We start from the raw sequence: 18294 nt of genomic DNA, 5'->3' as shown, positions 1-18294 counted from the left end.
ATGTCCTCAAAATGACATAAAGCAACTGCAGATCACTTGGAGTGACTGTAAAAAACATGTTCTAGTGATTCTATACATGCATTTTATTTATTTTTTTGTTATGACTGAAATAAAATAGAAAGAGGCTTCGAAATAACTGCTTCTAAAAGGACAAACACAATCCACAGGTGGGGTTCAGGGACTCCAGTTAGCTGAGCTGAAACCTAGCACACAGCTAGCAGCTAAGGCCACCTGTCAGTTAAAGAGGCCACGCCCCTTTATAACACTTAAAAACTGTTGTTTTGAAGGGGGCATTATCTGCAGAGCCCAAACTGTTTGTGCATCTGGCTGTAAACATGTTTATTTCTGCTGTAAATGTGTAACATGGGGACTGACTCACTGCTGGAGCCTCTGCTGGACGTCAGAGGAACTGCAGCTTTGGGTACTTGAGGCTTTCATCCTATCAGTTTGTGCATACATCGTGCTGTAAAGCAGCGGTCCCCAACCCCCGGGCCTTGGACCAGTACTGGTCCGTGAGTCGTTTGGTACCGGGCCGCGAGAGTTGAGGCTCAGGTGTGAAATGTTTGGTTTTCAGGGTTTTTATCGGTTTTCAGCGTTATTTTGTTATCGTTTTTATCGTTAACTCGGTTTTCCTGGGTCTTTTCACGTGTGTTATGAATAAATCTTCTTTTTTTCGGTACCGGTACTGGTTTTATTTTGTTGTATTTATCCGCGACACCTTAAAGGCCGGTCCGTGAAAATATTGCTGGGCACAAACCAGTCCATGGCGCAAAAAAGGTTGGAGACCGCTGCTGTAAAGTACACATAATCAGACCGATGCCCTCCCGTAAATCATCACGTCATGTTTATTGTGCACTCTGCAGAAGGTAAAAGTCTGCAGGGACCTGTGTGAGCTTTCAGGTGAATTGGAGTTTCAGCTTTCATGCAGCAGCTACCTGGGCTGGAGTCTCAGGGGAGCGTTTTCCATTTCACACATCAGTTGTGAGACTGAGAGAAAACAATATTTCCTCTAAGAGGTGTGCACTTCCCACACCAGAGGATGAAGCTTTCCACTGTGAAGGAAATCAACTGGCTGCTGGGAAACTTTATTTAAACTCCTGCTAACAAAAAGAAGCTAAAGCCACATCACAGGGACAAAATTAGGGAAATGTCCCCTTCAAAATAAAAGCACAGAAACGCAATATATAAGCGCTCAAAGTGAATTCAATGTGGATTGAAACTGAGATCCAACCATCCGAGCATTATTCCAACTGTTTAAATATGTGTTTCAACTTTTATATCAAATAGCATTTCACTTTTTATATGACTTTTAGCTTTATTTCAGAAGATTTATGTCCACTGTAAGACTGATATATCACTTTTTAATGTTACTTTTATCCATAAATTTTAGCTCATGTGAATCTTTTTAGACTTTTTTCCTCATTTATCTTTTATATCAATCACTTTTAGGTTTTCTATCATTTATTGCGGTTATCTGTTATAACAGATTTTTCCCATATACATCATATATGTAGCTCTGTCCCATTATATTGATACATTTAAGATGATATCAATGAGAAAAAGTTTTTTTTCATTATTGCTTTGGTCTGTATGTCAATTTATATCACATCTTTTTATTTTAACATTTATTTTCAAATGTTTGTTGTAGCTGTGTTTCAGTGTAATCGTTTTCACGCGTATATATATTACTGTTTTGTTAATTTACTAAACTACTTATTTGCAGCGCTCTCTCGCTCTCTCTCTCTCCCGCTTTCTCTTGGAGCTTTATTTTGAAAGTCCTCTCAAAGGGGTGGGTTACCTATTGTGAGTCGGTTGGCTTGACAACGGGAATGATGGGAGGTGCTTGTCCACGTCCGAGATCGGGGACGGGACAGGTAGAGCCAGGTGAACAGAAGCTGCACACCTGACACTGACACACACACACACTTTGTCTCTCTCACACACACACGGACACACACGGGCTGAGGGAGAGGAGGCGGCCGTTGCGCTGAAGAGGCTCTTGGGACTTCACATCCTGCTCAGCGCACCGGGAACCAGAGAAGGGGGGACCATTAGGAGCGTCAGGGCGCAGCAGACACAGCAGCTGCTGCGGGCTCGGACTGTTCAGAGAAGGACTGAACTGCGCCTTTAACTCCCAGGACTCTGTGAGTGATTAAGCGGAGGGCTGCTCCTGCCGGGGCGGATTACTGCCCGCTGTGGTCTCACATAATCCGCACTTTGGGATTTTCTTCAATGTTCCCGGAGCAGAGCAGCAGGTAGTTCCTGCCCCGACCTCCCCGCGCACCTTATTTCTCTATTCAAATCCCGGGGGAGGGGGGGTCAGAGACCCGGTGTACCCGCCTAATCCCGCACCTGCTGACCGCAGCAGCACCATGATCAGCTCCGAGGGCCTGAGGCCGGCCTCTAACGGCAGGAAGCCGCTGGGCAAGCTCGCCACCCGCCTGGAGGAGGTGAAGAACCCGTGGCGGCAGGGCTCCACGCTGGAGCTGAGCCACAACGAGGCGGCCCGGCTGGCCACGGACGCACTGCTGGAGCACGGGGAGAAGGAGTACCGCAAGGTGCTGACCGAGGAGCGGGAGGTGAACTTCCTCTCCCCGCTGGAGATCCACTACATCACGCAGCATGCGGCCAGCAAGACGTGCGGCGGCTCCGACAGCAACGGCGTAGGGCCCGGGGACCGGGACTTCGGGGACGGGGACGCCGTGTCCGAGCTAACTTCTGGAACTTACTTCCCCATGATGTCCGACGAGGAGCCGCCGATGCTGGAGCTCGGCTGGCCGGACACACCGACGAGATACGGACCGTCGGAGACTCAGATCTACTTCCAGAGAGACAAAAGCCACAACATCAAAGACCTCATCAGGTCCCTGATCAACAAGGCCAAGAAGGTAAGAGCGCTCTGAGGGACCGGAAACAGAATCATCTCTGTCTGCGATCTTTTATTAAACAGCCTGAAACAGGAGGCCGCTTTGCATCGATTAGTCGATTATTCCTGAAAGCAGCCAGCAGCTGATCGGTCAGTCACGGCAGAGCAGAGGTCAAAGCTCAGACTGTATTATTGATGAGTGTGTGCTTTGTTCTCACAGTGGTCTGAATATTTGTGCTCTTATAGTCTCCCACAGTCCAGTCACACATCTGTAAACTCGGATTATTTATTCTTATTCTTTAGAGAAAAGCTGGAAATGATTTTGTCTCAAAAGCTGCATTTTTCAGACTGAAAGCTGCAGCTGGACCAGGAGAGTTTATCCTGGTGACCTTTGACATAAGTCACAGAAACAAAGCAGCAGCTTTCTCGTTGGGGTTCATAACACACTGTGAAAAAGCTTCTTATAAATAAAGTCCAACCAAGTTCTCAGCAGTCACGTTGTGTCCACCTCAAACCTGTGAAAACATCAGACAGGACAAAATAAAAGCTTCAGATGTGGAGAGCTGGAAACATATTCAAGTGTAAACTATGTGCAAAATGATTTTTTTTAAAGCTGAGTTACTGCAGCTAAATGTTTAGTGTGATCCAAAGCATGTCGCTCTCTGCATGTTAGACCAGTTTGTGGCGCACTGTGTAAACACAGTCGTCTGTCAGCAGCTGGGATCAGTGACCTCACTCTGTGTGTGGAGCAGCTCTGCGCTCAAAGACATATTCTGCCCATTATTACTCCCAGTGTAGCGCTGTCTGTAAGCCTGAGCTGTGCTGCACGTTTCAGGCTGATCAGAGCAGCTTTAAGTGCTGCGCACAGACGGAGTCAACACAAGTGCTACGTGCCAATAATGCGACCAGTGAAACGGCTTCAAAGAGATGATAACAAAGAAGGAAATGAAGCCTGAATACAGTCAAATGAACAAAGGGAAATCATTATAACTGACTAAAGTCAGGCTGAATTTCCTCTTGAAGCTGAGATTAGATCAAACGTTACAGTCGCTGCTCAACACGGTAATAACACTGAGGCTGAGACGCTGCTGTTGACACGTCGTTTGGCAGCTGAAGTCGAGAAATGGAAAAAATCTTTGCACTTTTGTCCATTTTTGTCCTTTTAATGATGACGCACGAGTGTGGAGGCTCGAAACCAGGACAAAGTCTTCATTTGGAGTAACAGAGGTGCAGCTCACTGCGTGGATCCGTCCCTGGAGCATTTTTCACCCGGCTTGCTTACAAACAGCGCGAGCAGGCCGGGGCCCGCCCGCCATCTTTGATCTCTTCTTATCAGCTTGTGAGCTCGAGGCCGGCTGCTCGAGGTCCAGGGAGCAGAGGGCTGGCTGTCACACTGCCCGCTGTTTAGGAACAAACCCCCGAGCTCTCTCTCACACACACACACACACACACACACACACACACACACACACACACACACACACACACACACACACACACACACACACACACACACACTCTCTCACACACACACACACACACACACACACACACACACACACACACACACACACACACACACACACACACACACACGCACACTGCGGTGTAGTTTCCATCTTTTGTGTCTGTTTAACATTTGCATCATTTTCTTCGTTCTCGCTGACTTTGAGTCTCTTTTAAAGTCGTCTTTTGTGTTTGAGGCATGTGAGACAGGTTTGTGTTACTCTTGAACCTTTGTGTTGGTCTGCAGTACTTTTCCTTGTCGAGTAGCTGTTTTTTATTCATTATGTAGCTTTTATAATCTTGCACTGACGCTGCAGCCTTTTTCTCCTTTTTTGTTTCTCTTGTCTCTTTGCAGATGGTGTGTGTGTGTGTGTGTGTGTGTGTGTGTGTGTGTGTGTGTGTGGTAGCAGGTTTCCATCGCTTAGTTTTGGCATCTGTTTGTTGGTATTTCTTCGTCTAGTGTAAAGCTTCTTTTTAAACAGAGACTCTGACCCCGCACGGCGCCCGCTGACCCCCCCGGCGCCCCCGACCTCTTTGCTGTATTCGTGACCTCCACAAAAACAACCACGAGGCGACAGATCAAAGACCCTTAAACCAAGTTTTCCGCCGCTTCTCAGACTTTCTGTAACTTTACATTCAGAGCGTTTTGCACGTCGTCTCCCGATCAGCGATCACGTAACAGTCAAATGAGAAGCTCCGTAGGTTTGTTGGCAGACAGTCGGGCACGCGCTGCGTGTGAGTCACTTCCTCCTCCTGTGTGTATAAATAGACGTGTTTAATGTGAGGCGTTTTTTTACATGAACCTGACCAGTCTGTGCGTCCGTGCAGGAGAAGCTGTTTTCTCTCAGACGCCGACCTCTTTCCCACACGTCTGTGCCGACTCAGCGGGTTTCAGATCAAATGACACTCTGGATGCATTTCGTCAGTTGGTTGATGCAGCAGACAAACAGCTGCTCTCAGAGCTGCACGTTTGTTCCTCCAACAGCTCTTTTCGCTTCATTTCAGCATATTAGGAGAGTAACTGAACTTTGACCTCCTTAATTTAGTGACAGATAAACCTAAATGCAAATGAAGTGAATCAGGACGCAGGCCTGGCTCAGAGTAAAACCATCCTGCAGCATCCGGCCTGCAGGTGAGCAGCGCAGCAGTCTTCATTATTAATTTAAGTTAAAGCAGAGTGTGCAGTGGCCCCGGGGCCCGGACCCCCGGAGTCCCTCTGTTTCAATGACAGCAGCTCATTAAAGGCAGATGCATGTGTTCAGCTGGGTCAGATAAAAGTCATTACCAGTTTTACTAACGATTTACTACCAGTCAAACATTGTAATCTCATTACATCACCTTACAAACAAAATATCATAATATTGCAAAACTTAAGGTATGATAATACTATTACATAAGCTTACAGTGAATTCTTCAGACACAATCTAACTCAAACTGGAGTTAAATGGATTATTGATTAGTTGATCAGCTGATACAAATAGGATTATCTACAGGTTTTTGTGATTATTGCACCTTCTGACAAGATCTGGAGCTTTTCTTTGTCCCACATAAAATAAAATAAATCAAATGTCTTGGATTTTAAAGATATCTGAAGATGTGAGAGATTATTTTTATTCATTTACTTTAAAAGATTCATAAATGTTTTTAAATAGCTAAAAAATGAAAATGTCACGGTGCAGCCTTAATGCAAACCCATCCTGCTGCAGGTTTTCATCCTTGGGCTCTGTTACAGCAGCTTTGCATGATTCTCAGTATGAAATAAGCCTCGTGTATCTTAGTCTGGGCCTTTGTGCAGCCTGAAACGAGCTGTTTTAGCTCCTCCCACTTTAACACCATCAGTGGGCCTGAGCAGCACGGCTTTACCCCGGGGACACAGAACAGGTTAATCCAGCTGTGGAGACTCTGTGAAGCTGCAATTATCTTTTCATAGGTCATAAATCTGGGAGCTCTACTCAAATCTGCACGTTGTTTTAATAAAAGTGCTCTTCTGAGAAATTCAGTTTTTCCAAGAACGCTTTTTACTTCCTGTATTTAAATGGAATTTTTTTTATTGTTTAGATCAAAAAATGTCAGAAAATTCTGAAGCTGTGCGTCAGATACCCAGAGCCCCCCGACAGTGTTTGGTTTTGCTCAAACAGCAGTCAATGAAACACCTCCAGTGGGCTCAAAGCAGTAAACAAACAGCAGTTTGTCCCTGTTGACTTCAGAGAGTTGTCCTTTGCTCCACAGCTGAGCAGACTTGGCCTGCATAAAGAAATAATTCTAACGTCAGTAATCAGCAGAGAAATTTCATGATGATGGCCCACGAGTGAAAATGTTAACCCCGCTCACCTTTAGCGTCTCTCACAGGTCACTCACTCAGCTGACCTGATTTCCTCAGATATAGCATTGAGGGTTGTAACTGTGAATGACCTTTGACCTCCAGTTTTAGCCTGAGGAACAGATTAAAACCTGAGCCTGATTATCTCGGGCTAAATAGAATAGAATAGAATAGAATTCAACTTTATTGTCATTGCACATGCACAGGTACAGGGCAACGAAATGCAGTTTGCATCCATCCAGAAGTGCTTTAGTGATATAGATATATTACAATAAATATTAGCAATAATATAGATATGTGAGTATATTACAGAAATGGGTCTATTATGGTATGTTATAATGTACACGGTATGAAGTATGTTGTGAATATTCTATAACTAAGTATGTAAAGGCTGTAGTGAGTACAAGCTATGTACAGGATATGAACAGGATATAAATATGAAAAACTATACAGAATATGAAATAAATAACTTTACAGAATCTGAGATATACAGCTATACAGAAATGGGAACTGTGCAAGTTGCAAACAGTTGTAGGATTAAAGATTATCGAATGTACAGAATGATTATTTACACAGAGCTATACAGTAGTGCAGTTAAGATAAGTGAGGGTGTAGATAGTTTCTACAGAGGTATATAAAGTGCTAGTGGTTGTCAGTCCATGTTATTATTGTGTGTTAAACCTACAAACTAAGGCCAGGTGTAGCTTTGCATGACCCGACCTGAAACGAGCTATTTCAGTCAACTTCAGTCTGATTGGCTGCCCCTCGAAGATCTGAACAGCAGGAGGGTGGGGCTTCGGTACCTGAGATGACCATATTAGGGATATCCCCTCCCAGAGTGTGTGCAGAGTGCAGGCTTGTATCACATGGATAACTTGAACATATGTTGACCTCTGAAACTTTTAGGAGATAAATGACATGAAAAACAAAAAGCAGCATGAGGCAGTTAAATTACAGGTCATGGAGTGTAACAGACTTAAAAACTTAAACAAATGACCTCAAATCTGCTTAGAAACAGTAAAAAATCAGTCATCATGTTTTCTTTAAGACCCCAGTAATCGACTGGTACACAGCACAAACAGAAGCTGACTTTTAAACAGATCTACACGTTTGCGTTTCAGTCGGGTTTATCTCGGGTTTCATCCACAAGCTGAATTTCAGAATTTTAAGCTGAAAAATACATGACAGGAAAGATCTGGATCCAGGATTTTACTCAGAGGAGAAGCACCGAAAACGAAGGTCATTGCAGCCTGTGACCGGAGCAGGGACGTCCCCGAGAGAGAAGTCAGGCTTTATTTCAAGTTTAACTCGACTGATGAAGCTGCAGTGCGTCAGTTAATTGTTTTCTGATAATTTCTTCACTTTGCTCCAGTTTCTAACCTATTAAACCCTCACAGTTTGGCCTATATTCTGGAGTTTCTAACTTATACAACATCCAGAGTCAGTAAAGACAGCTCAGTGACTGAGAGGCCGAGCTGAACAAAGGTCGGCTTTATGGATCAGAGACGACAGGAGAGTTTTCAAGAGACAGTGAAATCTTAAACCTGAGAGGAAATAACCGTAAACCTGCTCTGTGCGTGGAAACTCAGATCACAGGAACAAGAACAAAGTTCAGTCAGCAGCTTCTGAAACACCTTTGGTCCTGAGCGGTGAGGGTCAGGGTGATCCTCGCAGATTCATAAAGAGGCTCGTGAAATGTCCACTAAACACTTTGTGCTAACGTCTGGCTTTCCTGCAGGTGATTGCCGTGGTGATGGACGTGTTCACGGACGTGGACCTGCTCTGCGACCTCATGGAGGCGTCCAACAAGCGCAGAGTCCCCGTCTACATCCTGCTGGACGAGAAGAACCTCGGACACTTCACAGGCATGTGCTCCGCGCTGGATATTCAGAACTCTCACCTCAGTGTAAGTACAGCACACAGCAGCACTGACTGCAGGGCCGCGAGGGGCAAACATGAGCGACGCCCTCAGGCGCTCATATTAAACAGGAGAAAGTGAACTGACTGCACGTAATCCCCAGAGCTCGGGCCTCGCAGTTTTTTCCATTCCTGACTCTGCAGGATGTCATAGAAAGAAAACATCCCAAATATGGTCATTTCAGGCACAGCTGAGAAGCCCCGCCCACCTACTGTAGAAATCTTCCATTTATTTGTAACAACCAGTTAGAATAAAGCTGTTTTAAAGGAGGCGGAGCCAGAGCAGCTTATTTCAAAGATGGGGCACACCAAAGGCCGACATTAGAGTCTTAAAGAGAATAACAATGAGACTGAACCTGTAAGAAGTCCCATTAGAAGCTGGAATTATTCATCCGCTTTTTGCCAGTTAATGTATTTATCATTGAAATAGTGAAAAAAAGACGTAAAATCTCTTACATCTCAAAGTGACGACTTTGTCGGTCAGATGTGATGAAGTCGGTGTTCTTGCTTGTTCTGCTGGTTCGTCTGTAAAGAGTTGAAACTTTTTCCATGTTTGAGAAACGAGATTTCAGGTCAAATTAAAAGTTTTATGGTCTTTACAAGAACAACAGCTTATTGTTTCTGGATCCATGAAATTGCTGTTTATAATTTCATCTTCCTCGTGTGTGTGTGTGTGTGTGTGTGTGTGTGTGTGTGTGTGTGTGTGTGTGTGTGTGTGTGTGTGTGCAGAACATGCGTGTTCGCAGCGTTTGTGGCGACACGTACTGCACCAAGAGCGGCAAGAAATTCACCGGACAAGTCCTGGAGAAGTTCATGATCATCGACTGTGACGAGGTCATCGCCGGATCCTACAGGTGAGGAACATGCGCGCGCACACACACACACACACACACACACACACACACACACACACACAAGCACACACACACAGTCCTTAAAAGATGAACCAAATACAAATCTTGCTCTTCGAATGAAGATCGTCTTCCTCCTGCAGTTGACATATTTCCTGTTCCTCAGTCTTTCTTTGAGTGCACACAGTCAGTGCATCAAGCTGCTTTAAGGATATTCTCTGTAACATGTGGGACTGCAGCACTTTCCTTAGAAGAAGTGAAGTTAAAGCTGAAACGCTCGGCTCAGGGTTCCAAGACTTAACTAACCCGTGTGTCATGTCACTGTAGCCGCGTCCATCTTTTATCTTCACTGTATGCGACTGAGGGACAGAGGGATAAAACGGTCGGTCATTCTTAGGCTCGGAGAGAAGCAGAAGTTTGGACGTCTTACTGAACTAAATAAAGGCAAACAGCAGCACCGCTGCAGCTGCGATGGTCTTATACCCGTGTAATGTTGCTTTGCTTTTACTTGGCTGTAGTAAAAAGGTAAAAACTGCAGCAGGAATAAAATGCAAACATAAAAACGTGTCTAATGTCAGCTGAGCCGAGCGGGCCGTTCTCCTTTTAGCAGCCTCGCACCGACTTTGCATCCAGCAGCAGATTACAGCAGGAAGCTGGCGGAGCTCGGACGGCGTGATGGGTTTGTCTGATCGGATAAGCAGCGTGACAAAGCTCGCGTTGTGCAGCTGAGCAACTGTAGGCCACGAGCTGCTGTGGGAATACCTGAGTAATACCTGTAATTACATCGACACACTCAGCAGGTGGGTAAGGATGAGAGCTGCAGGCACCAGCAGAGACCTCATTGATGCTTCTTTTTTTAAACTGCTGAAAAAGATCATTATTTACTAGATTGTGATGCTTTTCATCAGTCAGGCCTACCGTCCATAGGAGCAGAGCCACGGGGCAGCCACGGCCAGCCCTATAACCACTCGCAAAGAGGCAGGACCATTTAGGAGATGCAAATGTTTGATGAGCGCATCGTCTCTCCACGCACGCTCACAAACGGCCGTGCGCTCGTCAGCCTTGATAGCAACAACCTGGAGTGCTAGAATAAAACTGTCGCCCTGCAGATGAGCCTGATATAAGCTGCTTATTTCATTTACCTGTCAGTTATAATCTCTCGCAGGGCTTTATTTATTTATATATATATACTGTATATCCTATATATATCCTGACTCTTAGTGGGGTTTGAAACATAGATGACTACAGCAGCACTGAGGTGTGAGCAGCTCTAGCAGCAGAATTTAGTGTTTCATCTTGAAAAAGGGCTTAAAACGTGTTTGGAAAGTTTCAAAGCAGAAATTTAGTGTGAATTCTGCTGTCGCTTACTCATCCGCAGCTCAGACGGAGCACCATGGGGTTTTTTTAGCTGTTTTTGTTTTATTCATGTTGCACTGAGTCTGTAAATCTCGGGACTCGTCTTCCTTAAAGGGATTAAACCACAAAATTTAAATGGTTAAATTCTTGTAGACGACTCGGACTGTTTAAGTCTCAAGGAAAAGACTACAAGTCCCTGTGATGTGCTTCAAAGTGTGTGTGTGTGTGTGTTGCTGTAATATAGCCGTGAAGCTGGTGGACAGTTTGTGCTGTAAAATTCTGGTGATTTTAACGACTTTGTGTCACGCAGCTGCACGGTGCTCGTAAAACTCTGGGACAAATTTATATTGAGTTAACTTTGCAGACAGCTGCTGATTGTACGGAGCTAGTTAAGGCTTTTTTTGGACTCGTTGTTTAGGTCATAGTTCCTGTACACAGGTATGTATACATCATGGCACACACTGCAGTCACCTTAAAGCCTCTCCTATTATCTGTGCTGAGCTTTAAGGTCTTTGTTCCCTGCATCTAATCTTAAAGGCAGCGCCACAGTGAAGTCTGGGGAAACACGCTGTCCAAAGGACGAAGTCGGGATTGATCCTTTCTGAACACCGTACTCCATTTTCCTGTAGATTTCTACGTAGTCAGCTCAACATTCATAGTTTGCAAAACATACTTGAGTGGAAATATTTTCATACTCGTTCTTTAACCTTAGTCACCTGTTTCAGGTGTGTCGCCTTCATTCATTCACTCGCACACTCGTCTCCTTCTCTATGTTTTCACCTCTGCCCTGCTCTGCTTCTTGTTTCATTAAATTGATTCTGTTTTGTCTTTTACATTCAAAGGAACTCTAATTTTGCAACACACAGTGTTGTTTTGGGAGGATTAAGTGTTGCTTCAGGTATGTAGCAGGTAAGAGGGCGGAGTCCCGCAGGCTGACAGGCTTCTAATTCCATTGCTGATTGTGGAATGAAGGGTGAGGTCACCCCCTCTGCTACACCTACTACAAACTTTATCACTTCAATATTGGATCAAATAAAAGTAACTTGATTCCTGGGAAGCGCCGAGCCTGTAGCTGTAAAACTGATTAGCTTGTTTGAGAACCAAATATCAACACAGATTACCGGATATTATGCAGAGAATATCTGAATCTGCTAATCTCAAAGAATATATAACATTTGCAGTAAATCGTTTAAAGCTAAAACGAGACCGTGATGTCCTAAGCATCAACAGAAACCAGTATATTTCAAAGGGCAAGTAAGGCAACCAGTAAAGAGCAACACAATAGAGATCCACAGCAACCAGCAAAAAAACTATGCAAATATTACCAAAAAGACCCCAACACAGCAATCTCAGAGGCAACCACCCAACAACGGCCAATCAGACAACAGAAACACACTAGCTCCAGTCTACTTTATGGTCCTCAGAAGTAGTATTTGTTTATGAAGCTATAAATGGGGGTAAAGTCCTGTGAAGCACGTTCAGGCTGAATGCTTTCAGTATAGACATTTATCACCTGAACAGCTAACAGGTGCACTGTCACAAAGGCTTTAAGTGCTCCAGGAAGCAGCAGGTAACTGGAAACAGTTCATCTTAAACGGCTGAGCATCCTAACGCGACCTCATTTACAGTTCTATGACTTGTTTGTTAATTAAACCACAACTTTAATGATCTGAACCGGAAGACAGTAAAATTACCATTTATGTGTATCGGGTGTTTAGATAATGAAGGTGTGCTCTGAGCTGTTCTTCTTCAGAACTAATCAGGAATTCAGATGAATCATATCAAACATAGCTGAGCACTGAGTGGTTTAGTGCTGAGGAACGCCGTCCTGCAGGTTCCTCTGAGGTTGTCTTGCTTTGTTCTCACACAGTCAAGTCTGTAATGGCTTGATTACAATCAGAAAAGAATCGGTTTCGTAAATCTGTAAATTTCCTTTTAAGTTTCCATGAGTATTAAAGTTCTTTGTGTTGCTTTGAAGATGCCAGTGAATCAGTTAAACTATGAATTACACCTGCTCTGATATCATTGAGATGCTGTCCGGTTCACATTTGTGCAAATCAGAATCAAATCTGCCAACTGGCCTGAGATCAGATATTACAGGGACAAACTTAGCTGGCACTTTGCTCTTCAACCCAAACACTCTGCTGTCATTTAAATACACAATACAAAGTCTAGTAATGTATTACAGGTTCTGTTTATGGAGATGAAACAGATACAGACTCTGTGTCATTAACTTGTGTCTGTAGAAGTACGAGGTGTCCTTGAAAACGAGTCCTTCTGCAGGGTTTAAATGTGCACGAATGCTAGTTTGGCTAAAGTAGCAAATATGCGATTAGCTAAATGGCTAACAACAAAACAAAGGCCCCTGCTGTTAGCAGCTCAGACCGGTCAGAGTGTATGTTAGTAATGCTGGCTCTAACATGAGTATTATTGTTAAACAATATGCTGTTTAAAGCTTGTTTAAACAAACATGTATCATGATGGTTGGTGTTGATGAGGGTGTGCTGGTGCTCGGCTAACGCACCATCCATCCACCCACTCACCCTGCTTTGTGTATCTGTAAACAGCTGGTACATTTTGTGACTTGTTAATGAAAAGGTGTCGAACATCTTAATCTTTTAGTTGTAGAAACTTTGTAATGTGGCTAAAACTCAGACGTCTGTGTGGTCGTCTAATGCTGAACCTTTGTCTCGCCTGCACATAAATGCAGTAAAGTGTCTGCTGCTCAGTTAGACGCCTTCGGTGTTCGTGCACCTCGCGTCCACCTCTCGCCAGCTGATAAACTGATGAGTCATTGCACTGACTCATCATCATCCAGGAAATAGTTAACACTCACTGCAGGGCTGTTTATCAGCTGGAGGTGGAGGGAGATAATTTACACAGACACAGCTGAGAGGTACCGAGTCTCAGCCTCAGTTTGTGTTTCATAATTTTGAGATTTCATGCACATGATGGCAGAAAAACCTGTCACACATGACAAACATCAAGCCTCGATCTATTCAGGCTCTTATCCAGAACTGCTTTCACTTTCTGATTTTTATCTGCGTGAACTCATTGTACTTGAAATGCCACCTGGTAATCGGCAGCTGCACCGAGTGTGATTTGATCTTTTACATAACTGATGCATCAAATACTGCTAAATGCTGCTGAGCGAGGTTCAAATCAGAACTTTGACAAATCCATCTCAGCTGCTGCCGTCCAGCACCTGCAGAGAGGCGACTGCACCTAAAATTCACTTTGGCCTTTCTGTCTTTAAACACATATAGTTCAATAATTATTGTTATATACTTATTACTTAAACACACATTAATGCATTTATAGTAAGTTCCCTTTGAGTACCAGTCAGTGCCTCTGTCAGTGCGATTGCCATCACCAGTGTGTGAATGTGTGGATGACTGAATGCAGTGTAAAGCAGTTTGGGGTCCATAGGGACTAAGTAAAGCGCTATACAAATACAGGCCATTTACCAGATCAGCAGTAAAATAGTTCAAGTCCAAAAGTTCATAAAGGTCTCAGGAAAAAAATCCAAAACTTGAGTTAAGTTGCATTCGGCAGATCTTCCATTCAGGGTCATCTTCTCAGGCACATCTGGATTTTTCAGCTTGGTTGCTATTTTTCGATCCCTCAGAGGAGGACAGGTTATGTCCCTTTGTTCTCATGCTTCTGCGATGGCTGCCGGTCAAAATGCCGATCGCTCGACCTGATTTTCATTCATCGGATGTGAAGGAAGTTTATGGGGAAGAGTGTGGTTCTATTTCAATAGCTCATCCATCTCACACCTTGTACTCTGTTATGTATGCTTAAATCCAAAAAACAGAGGAGGCAGATGTCTGACTCTAACCTTTGACCTCTTCTCTCCAGTTTCACCTGGTTGTCGGCTCAGGTGCACAGCAACATGGTGATGCATTTCTCGGGGCGCATCGCTGACAGCTTTGACCGAGAGTTTCGCTGTTTGTACGCCGACTCCCAGATCATCGACTGTTTCTACAACCCGGAGGAGGACGGGATGCCGTACTACCCACCGTACCCTCCCATGATTGCCCCCGGCCTGGCTCTGGGGCTCAGCCCAGGCCACGGGCTGGATCTACTGTCTGAAAGGTAAGAAGGTATTCGCTGTAAGGGGAGACGCTTTCATTCTGATTACTGTCAAGGTTTTAGTTTTTTCCGAGTTTCATCAGAAGCTTTTTTCCTGAGTTAATTATGTGAATGACAGCTGCCGCAAAAACTCTTTGAAACTTGATTTATGTGACATCATGATGGAAATATAATCTCTCTATGAAATCAACAGAACTTCAGTGTGCCACTTTTAACTTTTCTTCTTCCACAGGCAGCGGGACAGGGGGTGCTCCGAAAACTCTAGCAGCCAATCGAGTAACAGCATCTCCAGTGTGAAGGCTGCACCTGGAATGTCCTCAAACACGGTCTACAAGGTCACGCAAAGTCATGATAAGGAGGCTGCAGCTGGCTCCCACCTGAGCCCTGAAAGAAGAGGACTGAGCGACCGATCGGGAGGACAGACCCCTACACCAGGAGGGCGAAGCTCTGCTAATGGGGGAATCAATTTCGCCCCAATTCCCGATCGCCCGCCACCGGCCTACGGTCAAGCGATGGGTATCGAGTGGAACAAACCCAACACAGCAGATGTCTTGCGGGGAAATATTGGTGGAACCTCTACCAAGTTTCAGGGTTTGGGGCTGTACGATCACAAACAAGATCTCTTCCCCTCCTCAATACCCTCCCCAGTCAATGACACCAAACCGCCGCCTAAGCAGAGGCTCCCCAGCGGGATGTTCAACAAGCTTTCAGATTACTTCCTGTCATCCAACTCTAAAGACAGGGACGCCTACAACTTCCGGAGGACTCCGTCTCCTCACGGCTCACCCTGGGGAGGACCGGACCTTTCTCCAACTGAGCCGGAGAGTCAGCAGAGTCCACCGCCGCCGCTTTCTCCGGTCGGTATAATAAGCCGGAAGGACCAGAAACGAATGACGCTGGGCCACAGCAAGCTGGACCTGGTGAACCAATACAACAAGATGAAGCCCAAGCAAGTGTACAGCCGCTTTGAGCTCAAGGGCACGAATTAGACTGGAAGGCCAACCATCAGAGAGGTTGTGACTCCGGAACATTCATCTGGTATCTTATATTACAAAGAAAAGACCCTGAGATCTTGGAAATTGCTCAAGTTTGGTCTTCAGACCTCAGCCCTACAGGAAACTAAGACTCTTGAGGAGCCATTTTGGCTCTGCGTGGTTTCCCGTTTATCAAACGAGAGGTTTTTGGCTTTTTTTGAGGTCATAGTTTACCAAACAAATCACACTTTTACTAAATCTGCACTTCATGATTCAACTACAGTCACTACCTGAGTAAATATGTTCTCATAGGTGAAATAGGTTTCAAAGATAAGCCACTGACTGTTTGCTGACACGTGAAAACCATCGAAATGTGAATTTTTGCCTTCAACACTCCAGAGGCTTTCATGTGGGCATTTCTTTACATTTTTATACTCGGCGACATTCCTGAGCAACAGTTTGAATTCTTCCTTTGGGTAAACTTAGGATTCTGCAGTTATTGTTCTTTTTTTAAGATTATGATAATATTTGTAATAACAGGGCTGAAGAATTGTTTCCTCCACAGAGATTTTTCTCGCCTTTAGTGAACGTTTATGCTACATTCAGATGGAAACTAACGTTTATCTGACTGGATCCCAGCCTGGGGCTCAGCTCTCAATATGGTGACGGTTTAAAAAAAGATCATTGACACTAATACTGCTGAAATTCTGCAGTTTAATACGATCACATTGTTGGGTTTCATGTTGTGACGCGACTTCCACAGTTCTTATTGGAGAAGTTTGAATCTGAGGTTATTTTTTGTTTCATTTCTTTTTGTTCTCATTAAGTAAATGAAGGGATCAGTGAGTCACCCACCAAACAAAGACTTTTATTCTGACAGTCGACTGTTTCTGCTCTGTAAACAAGTCATGCCATGTGCTACCACTAAGTAAAACATAAGATTTTTTATTATGGGAAAAATTAAAATCTCTCAAAATATTCAGTTTGCACTGTTAAAGCGATGACAATGAGAATCTTTAAGAAGATTAAAGATAACATATCATTATTGTTTAATCGTGACTATAAGTGAAACAATCATTCAATCAAAATAAAGATGATTAATCAATTTGAACTCTACAGTTTATTCCAACAAGCCCAAACCTGGAAATACGCAGCCTGACAGAAATCTCACATCCAGTCACAAACAGTAAAGTGAAGTTTAGTAACCTTTGCTCCTGGGAATACGACAACACGTGCCTTGATCATCCTGCCTTAAGGTTTGCAGTCACATTTGCGACAGCCTGTCTCCAGCGGCCTCGGTTAGTCTCGGTCACAGTTTTACTTTCGTTGTTCGGCACAGGGAGCGATCTGTGCTGTGAATAGTAGAAGCAACGCCAGGATGTTTCGTGGTGCTCGTCATGTTCTGGGAAAGTCGGGTCGTAGGGTCGTAGGGCATTTTGTTTACGTCGGATGAGACGATCTGTGTCGAGAATCTACATTTATGTTCCTCAGCTTTCCTCGTAACGGAGGCTCGTTCCTCCCGCTGCACAGTTTTACAGCAAGCTTGTAGATTTGTATATAAATGATTAATTATTATGCTCTTCATCACTCTGCACCGCAGTGATTCCTCCTCAGTGGAGCAGCAGATGAGGACGTAAAATCACTCTAAGCAATAAGGATTGATACCGATCAATAGTTCTGATGTGTGTCTTTTGTTTACTGCTCATTCAGTGGGCGCCTTCTGTTTTTATTTGCCCCCAAATCAGCTGGACATTTGATTTATTTGTATATGTTTTCCCATGTAATGTACATTATACTGTATATACATGAAGTTGGGTCATTGTTAAGAAAAACACTCTTCGACTTTATTTTTACAGATTACTGGAGAATGTGAACTTGAAGTTAATTTTGTGTGTTTAAGTTGTTTTTAATTTGTAAGATGAACAAAATTTAATAAAAACATGAAGGTAAAGTTGAGTTCAGTGTTCATTTTTCCATAAAACCGAGTAAAATGATTCCTGCCTGTATTTCATTTAAGAATGTTTTGTGGAAACATCACTATAATACGGGAGAAACAGCAGGAGCAATGACAGCCAACTTATTAACTAATATTGGTTAAAGAACAAACATTTTGACTAAATATGCATCAATTCAATTTCCCTTGATTGTCTGAACTTTCCTTCAGACCTGAAGATTATTTGTCCAAATGTGATGGTGAGACCCTGGAGGGTGCTTGGAAAAGCATCGTTTTACTTCCTCCCTGATGTCATGTTTCACAAAGAATCAGTCATTTCAGGGTTGCAGGGATGTTGCCAGTCACGTCAGCTAAGCCGATGAGCTCATACGTGCATTGTCCAACTGGTTGCTGAAGGTTGCTGAAGTTGGTGTCTTCCATGCAATTTACGGGCAATCGGCACTGGCAACCAAAGT

At 44.1% G+C, this 18294-nt stretch overlaps 1 protein-coding gene and 1 long non-coding RNA gene across 3 annotated transcripts; one reads left to right on the top strand and one right to left on the bottom strand.

The window, feature by feature from the left end:
- The first annotated feature begins 1657 nt into the window (after positions 1 to 1657).
- fam83c (family with sequence similarity 83 member C) lies at positions 1658 to 16990 on the top strand. Its single transcript, XM_026166548.1, has 5 exons — positions 1658 to 2888; positions 8431 to 8598; positions 9339 to 9463; positions 14678 to 14914; positions 15144 to 16990. Exons 1-5 carry the CDS (start codon positions 2373 to 2375, stop codon positions 15898 to 15900), a joined length of 1803 nt encoding a protein of 600 aa, XP_026022333.1. The 5' UTR covers positions 1658 to 2372; the 3' UTR covers positions 15901 to 16990.
- LOC113021801 (uncharacterized) lies at positions 4767 to 9441 on the bottom strand. Of its 2 annotated transcripts, XR_003272362.1 has the most exons (5): positions 9375 to 9441; positions 9066 to 9134; positions 7413 to 7591; positions 6704 to 6804; positions 4767 to 6616 (listed from the first exon to the last, which is right to left on the bottom strand). It is a non-coding gene; the product is annotated as an uncharacterized LOC113021801 (long non-coding RNA). The 2 variants fall into 2 exon arrangements; XR_003272361.1 differs by having other exon boundaries at positions 4767 to 6804.
- Positions 16991 to 18294: the final 1304 nt, after the last annotated feature.

This window comes from Astatotilapia calliptera, chromosome 5, assembly GCF_900246225.1.
Source record: "Astatotilapia calliptera chromosome 5, fAstCal1.2, whole genome shotgun sequence".
NCBI lineage: Eukaryota > Metazoa > Chordata > Actinopteri > Cichliformes > Cichlidae > Astatotilapia > Astatotilapia calliptera.
The sequence above is the reverse complement of the archived record's forward strand: the minus strand, read 5'-3'. Positions and strand labels throughout refer to the sequence as shown.

Excerpts from the sequence above, each read along its gene's own strand:
- fam83c (XM_026166548.1), top strand. The coding sequence starts at position 2,373 with ATGATCAGCTCCGAGGGCCTGAGGCCGGCCTCTAACGGCAGGAAGCCG. Across the intron at positions 2,889-8,430 it reads TGATCAACAAGGCCAAGAAG|GTGATTGCCGTGGTGATGGA; the intron begins GTAAGAGCGCTC and ends GCTTTCCTGCAG. Across the intron at positions 14,915-15,143 it reads CTGGATCTACTGTCTGAAAG|GCAGCGGGACAGGGGGTGCT; the intron begins GTAAGAAGGTAT and ends CTTCTTCCACAG.